This window comes from Rhinolophus hipposideros (genome assembly GCF_964194185.1).
Source record: "Rhinolophus hipposideros genome assembly, chromosome: 21".
Lineage (NCBI taxonomy): Eukaryota > Metazoa > Chordata > Mammalia > Chiroptera > Rhinolophidae > Rhinolophus > Rhinolophus hipposideros.
The window spans coordinates 31,467,154-31,473,887 of NC_138067.1; the positions used below are offsets into that span (position 1 = coordinate 31,467,154).

General features: G+C 56.4%; 1 protein-coding gene across 1 annotated transcript; it reads left to right on the forward strand.

Moving 5' to 3' along the window:
- Window positions 1-22: 22 nt before the first annotated feature.
- FOXF1 (forkhead box F1) lies at window positions 23-4,943 on the forward strand. The gene is made up of 2 exons (XM_081032122.1): window positions 23-1,213; window positions 2,660-4,943. The coding sequence occupies exons 1-2, from the start codon at window positions 85-87 to the stop codon at window positions 2,818-2,820; spliced, it is 1,290 nt and encodes a 429-aa protein (XP_080888248.1). The 5' UTR covers window positions 23-84; the 3' UTR covers window positions 2,821-4,943.
- Window positions 4,944-6,734: the final 1,791 nt, after the last annotated feature.

The following is a 6,734-nucleotide window of genomic DNA, read 5'->3' on the forward strand; positions in this document are numbered from 1 at the left end:
CGGCCGCTCCAGCAGCGAGTCCGGGAGGACGGGCGGGCCGGCGGGGGAGGTGCGCCCAGGCTCGCTCGGGAGCAGTGGCCGCCGATGACGGCAGAGGTGCAGCCGGCCCCGCGCGCGCAGCCCCCTCCCCCCCGCCCCCCGCCCCCCCCTCCGCGTCTTCCTCCTCCTCCTCCTCCTCCCGGCTCGTCCGCGGCGCAGAGCAGCGGCGGCAGCGGCGGCGGCAGCAGCCACCCGATGTCTTCGGCGCCCGAGAAACAGCAGCCACCGCACGGCGGCGGCGTTGGCGGCGGCGGCGGGGGAGGCGGCGCGGCCATGGACCCCGCGTCGTCCGGCCCGTCCAAGGCCAAGAAGACGAACGCCGGCATCCGGCGCCCGGAGAAGCCGCCCTACTCGTACATCGCGCTCATCGTCATGGCCATCCAGAGCTCGCCCACCAAGCGCCTGACGCTCAGCGAGATCTACCAGTTCCTGCAGAGCCGCTTCCCCTTCTTCCGCGGCTCCTACCAGGGCTGGAAGAACTCGGTGCGCCACAACCTCTCGCTCAACGAGTGCTTCATCAAGCTGCCCAAGGGCCTCGGGCGGCCGGGCAAGGGCCACTACTGGACCATCGACCCGGCCAGCGAGTTCATGTTCGAGGAGGGGTCCTTTCGGCGGCGGCCGCGCGGCTTCCGAAGGAAATGCCAGGCGCTCAAGCCCATGTACAGCATGATGAACGGGCTGGGCTTCAACCACCTCCCGGACACCTATGGCTTCCAGAGCTCGGCCGGCGGCCTCTCGTGCCCGCCCAACAGCTTGGCGCTCGAGGGCGGCCTGGGCATGATGAACGGCCACTTGCCGGGCAACGTGGACGGCATGGCTCTGCCCAGCCACTCGGTGCCCCACCTGCCCGCCAACGGCGGCCACTCGTACATGGGCAGCTGCGGCAGTGCGGCGGCGGGCGAGTACCCGCACCACGACAGCTCGGTGCCCGCCTCCCCGCTGCTGCCTGCTGCCGGTGGGGTCATGGAGCCGCACGCCGTCTACTCGGGCTCCGCAGCCGCTTGGCCACCGTCGGCCTCCGCGGCGCTCAACAGCGGCGCCTCCTACATCAAACAGCAGCCCCTGTCCCCCTGCAATCCCTCGGCCAACCCCCTGTCCGGCAGCCTCTCCACGCACTCCCTGGACCAGCCCTATCTGCACCAGAACAGTCACAACGCCCCAGCTGAGCTGCAAGGTGAGTCGGGGAGGCTGGGCGGCGGTGGTTCTAATCCCGGGCCAGTCGGGGTATTTGTGAATACACTGCGCGCGACCCAGCCCCCCAAATCGCTGACCGCCCTGGGCGAGAGCCTACAGCCGCTTCTGTGGGGTGCCAACCCCAACACTGCTGTGTCTCTCAGTCCCACCTATCCCTGTTTGAGGGATTAGTGCAGCTTGGTCTCCCAGTTTGCGCCAATATGTCGTTTCTCCTTTTCTGTTCCAACTCCAGGCTGCTGGACGCCCAGAGCCTGACCAGGTAGGCCCTGTCCCCACCAAAAAGACTCAGACCCATATATTCTAAGACCTTTCTGGTCCCTTAGGCCCCCTTATGCCTCGGCAAATTCCCAGGATTGAGCTGGGGCCAAGCCCTGGCCGGCTGGCTCACCCTCCTGGGGTGGTCACTCAGAAAGCTACTGAAAGAGCTGCCTCTGCTCCTTGCCTGGGCGGATGGTAAGAGTTAGGCCCAAAGCCGCCTGGGCCTGGCGCTGAGAGGCTCAGCGCCCCAGCCCTTTAGGGAACCAGGCCTGGCCATGGGAACGTTGAATTGGGGGCATTTTGTGATGACAGAGGCGGAGAGGGGCTGTGGCCACAACCAGAGCAAGGGTCAGAGTTGCAGACCTCCCAGACTCTTTGTTTCTCAGGATCCAGGTTTTCAGGTCCCCAGGTATCCCCTCCCCAACCCTCTGAGAAAGCCGATACAGAACACTCTTTCCTCCTGAACTCGGGGTCTCAGCACCCACCAGCAGCCTTCTGGGCCTAGTTCTGGAAAGAGCATGGAATTAGCTAAGTGGGGCCTGTCAGGGGTCAGCTGTCAGCAGCCTACCAGAGGCAGAAGCTCCGGCCTGGAGGCTGGAAGGCCGCTTCTCTGCGGGAGCTGGGGGTCACCCTGCTTGGGCTGCTTCAAACTCCTGGGCTCCAGCTGCCCCAGGTGCCCTGTTCTCCAAGGGCACTTCCTCTGGAGAAGCCACCCTTTGCCCCTGTAATGGCCTGTGCCTGCCTCTCGATGCACTGAGGCCTCCAGAGCCTTTGGGGTTGGGAAGTGGCTGCCCCGGAGGCAGGCCTCAGGCTGTCCAGGAGGTGGAGGCCACTAGGGCCCTCCCTGGAGTCTGCTGGCTCATCTCGGCCGCCCTCACCCCTTCCTCATCGGCATCCAGAAGCCCCCGGTCCTGGGCTCAGTGTCCAAGGTTGGAGACGCCCAGGTGGCGGGCACCCGGATGGTTGCCTTGTCCCTGGATCTTCCTCCGGGGCACACAGCTTGGCCCAACCTAGGGTCGGGGACTCGGAGGGGAGTCTGGGTGCGGCTGGTGGAGTGTGAGGACGGGAGGGCCCTGCGTCCCAGGGGCAGTGGGCAGCCCTGCGTCTCTACCTTGAACTCTGGTCCCTGGCACTTACTCTTTACTTCTCCCTGTCACCTCCCTCGCAGGCATTCCTCGGTATCACTCGCAGTCGCCCAGCATGTGTGACCGAAAGGAGTTTGTCTTCTCTTTCAACACCATGGCGTCCTCGTCCATGCACTCCGCTGGCGGTGGCTCCTACTACCACCAGCAGGTCACCTACCAAGATATCAAGCCTTGTGTGATGTGAGGCCGAAGCCCACGGGGCCCTCTGGGCAAGGGCCACACGGCACAGGGACCCCGGAACCCATCGCAAGAAACTGCTTTATTCTCGAGGTATAACCGTTGGCAGAAGAAAAGGGTTTGACTCCTCCCCAATCGGATTATTTGGAAAGGAATCCCCATGGCAGAGACACCGCTCGGTGGGGCACGGTGGTCGGCACCTCCTCCCCTACTCCCTCGAAAAATTTAAAAAATGGTGGCGGTAGGGCCTGATCTGACTACAGCTGTTGGTAAATAAATATCTATTTTTGATCCAATTGAAACCGGCTGAGAAGGTGCTGTGTTGGGGGAAAACCCTCAACATCCAAACAAAAATTCTGCTGAGGTCTCTCCCCTCTCTTCCCCTCCAATGGAAAAAGTGGGGGGAGAATTTTTTTTTTTTTAGAAGAAAGGCAAACATATGAGACCATCATTATCAAATACTTTTATTTTTGGGTTGAGTATTTATCTTTTTATTTTTAATTTTTAATTTTTTTTTTGGAAAGAATGTTGTGGAATGCGCAAGTCTCTTGGTAGAGCTGTCTTTTGCAGGGAAGGGGGGGCACGAAATCGCGTTCTCCCTCCCGACCTCAGAAGCCCTCCATCAACCACAGGTGGATCTTTGTGCGGACAACTTGCATTTCTGAAGCCACTGTTCGTCTTTTAAAAAAAAAGAAACTAGATGGAGCCCAGAAGCGAGCGGCTCTCCCGGCCTCTGCCATCCCCCGCCGCCTTCCTCTTTTTCCTTCTCTTTTTGGTTTTGTTTCGAATTATTTGGGCTTTTTTTGGTGGGTGTTTTTCTCACGAGACCCGGCCGTTTCCTGACCTCTACTGTAAACTTTCTTGTGCGCGAGCAAGGCGAACACAGCGCGACGCGGGGACTGCGAAGGCCTGGCGAGCGCGCCAATTCAGGATTGCGGTGACGCAGAAAGGTTAAGGCACTTTTTAAAACTATAGCAAGGCTCATCCTGTTATTTATTCTTTCTTTCCCTAATAACCGAAACACCGCATAGGCTCCTCCGTTTATTAGTATTAAGGGTGTAACTTTGTTGGCAATATTTGCCGCGTAGAATTTTTTTTAGCTATCCATTGTAAATTTGAAACAAAGTCCGAAACAAATTTCCATATGTTTTATATAAATATATATATAAAATGAAGGACCACCCTCCTTTTTTTCTAGTATTTTGGCTGCTGGGGTGCAGCGTTTGTGACACGTATTTTAAATTTCCTTCTGCACTGTATAAAATGACAATTTGAGGATGTTTTGCCTTTTGTGTATTTTTTTCCAAAAAAAGAACAAAAATAAAAATGTGTAACATTTGTATATGGCCTTAACATTGTATCAACTAGAAATAAAATCGCATGAGTATTTTATTGGGATTGCAGAATATCTTCCAAACCCCCAAATACAGACAGAAACCCGCTTGGGATAGCTCTCCTTTTTTCTTGTATTTAAAATATGGGTGATTCTGAATACCTTTTTTTCTTTTTCATTTTCATTTTTTTGGCTAATCCTCCTCTTTTCACTCTTCATTTCACATTGAAGTGAAATCTGGACGTGAGTAACTATTTTTCTTGGCTACTGTTTTTTAAGAAGAGCCCTCTGCCCCTCTAAATGTCATTTCTCTTTTTAAAGAAATAATCAAACGTTTAAAGAAAAACTATCATCCTCCTCCCAGGGAAGACCATAGATATGTAAAAATATATAAAAATTATATTTTTACTTTTTTCCCATTCCAAAACCAATGAGAGTTTTGAGTTTCAGACTTTACTATTCCAGTATTCTATGTTATGAATTATGAAAGAACTCTTAAGTTTCTTGGTAGGTTTTTTTTTTGGGGGGGGTGCCCTACACTTGGTTTTCCCCAATCAAGGAATGAGTAAAATGTGTGCAAAAAAGGGCTGTTGGTGGGAAAGCAAGGTGACAGGCACGTTTCCAATCCTGTAAGCAACATTTCCTCCTAAATCGTTAGGGGCAAAAAAAGCATTTTTAAAAACCTGTATCTACTGCCGATCACCCTCTTTGTATTCCCATCCCCGCTATTTGGGAAAACAAACACAATAAAGTCGCATTGTTGGTGCGGCCGGTCAAGACCCACCGCAGTTTCTCTGAACCTGGTTCTTCTCAAATTTGACATTTTGGACGTGAGGGTAATTTCTCCGGTGCTCTGTTACATCAAAATTATCAATAAACTCCCCCGGGCAATTAATGTCCCAAACTAACAGCTGTCTATAAAACCGAGATAAAATGGACAGGAAAAGGCCGGCGACTCCATCCCTCGGGGTCTCCGGCGGGCCGAAACAGCCGGCCGGGGTCTGCGGGACGAAGCGCGCGCCTGGCTCGGCGCTCCGGCCGTAGGTTCTGAGCGGACCGAGGGGCACTGTGCTCTCTAGGCGAGGCCACGTCTCGGCATCCGCTGCCTCCCCCCGGTGCCCAGGAAAACAGGCCAGAGAAAAGCCCCCGGGCCTCCAGCGCGGGAATACCGCGTTCGCCCTCACCCAGACGACCTCCGCAGGCCACAGCAGGCCTCTTCCTCCCTCCGTCGGAGACTGCGCCCCAATTAGGTCCCAGGCTCCGGGGAAATGGGGCTGATTAGGAGAAACTCAATGCCAGCCCAGCCGGCGCGCTCCCTGGTCTCCTTGAGCAGTGTCTCCAGCTCTGGTCCTCTCGCTTGGCCCCTTGGCGCGCCAGAGGCCTCGGTGCGCCCCGGTTGCGCGTGGCTGTGGCGCCGCTGTTGTGTCAGAGTCCCGGCCGGCGGCGAACCCTGGGCGGTTTTCATCTCCCTAGTGGCGCCTGCCTTTCTGCAGTATCTCCCAGCGCACCCACATCCAGGGTGCAGGAAAACGGGCTCGGGGAGCCCTGGGATGGGCATGGCTGCTGTCTCCGGGCTTGCCCCGGGGCCTGGGGATGACAGAAAAATTCAATCTTCCCAGCGAGGAGAGTTTGGCTTCTGGCAAACCCGAAAGGATCAGATTCCGCAGGCAAAATTGCCTCCACACCGACGTCCGAGATTTCACACCACCGCCTCCGCCGCCGTTGCTGCACGGAGACCAAACTCGATTGGGTGGGGGACACAGGAGCCGCGGGGCGCCGCGCTCCCACCGCCCTGAGCCGTGATAAAAGCGTGCCTGTCAAGCGCAAGTTACGAGCTTAAAATGTAAAGGCCCTCCTGAGTCTGGCGCAAAATCCCTCGCCCTGCGTGCATAAATGGGAATCATTCGCGTTAGTATAGGGGGCATCCTCGACGGAATTAATTCAACAATTTTGCGCATGCCTTTAGGGGCTTTGTCTTGGAACAGTGCAGTCCATTACATGCCCTAAATGTATGTAACCCCTCAAATAATAAAAGGCGCAGAGGCAGGGAAATGGCAAGAATGTATGCGAAAGGGTTTCTGTTCGTGGATCAGAAATCCCGCCGATGCCGCATTTCCAGAGCAGGCTGACGCCCTGGGCATAGCCGAGACTCAGCAGCACGCCCATGGCACTCCCCTGGCAGCAGAAGCGCCTTGGCGCGGCCTCTGGGCTCCCTAGACCCAGGCGGGCGAGAACCGAAGCCCGGGAGGCCCCTGGAGCTCGCTCCCAGGGCCAGGTAGGTGGAGAAGCACAGGGTGGCTGGAAGGTGCTCAGGGTGTGCGCTTCTGATGGGAAAGCGTATGGCCCACCGAGGTCCACCGTGTCCCAATGTTGTTTTCCCTTTGGGGCTGGAGTGCCAGGGATGGTAAGGGGGGTGATGGCACATGAATGCCTGGCTACCTACCTGCCTGCCAGGGGCCCAGTAGCAGGCAGCTCTCTGTAGGTGGTGGAAAGATGCAGCTAGAGTCCATGCTCTGCCAGCACCTGACCACAACCACTCAAGTCACGTTGGAGCCTGGGTTTTCTCATCTCTAATAATACTGTTCTCC

What these genes read in the sequence shown, in the direction of transcription:
- FOXF1 (XM_081032122.1), top strand. Translation starts at nt 85, where the DNA reads ATGACGGCAGAGGTGCAGCCGGCCCCGCGCGCGCAGCCCCCTCCCCCC. An exon ending in CGCCCCAGCTGAGCTGCAAG is followed by an intron (nt 1,214 to 2,659) that starts GTGAGTCGGGGA and finishes CCTCCCTCGCAG; the next exon opens with GCATTCCTCGGTATCACTCG.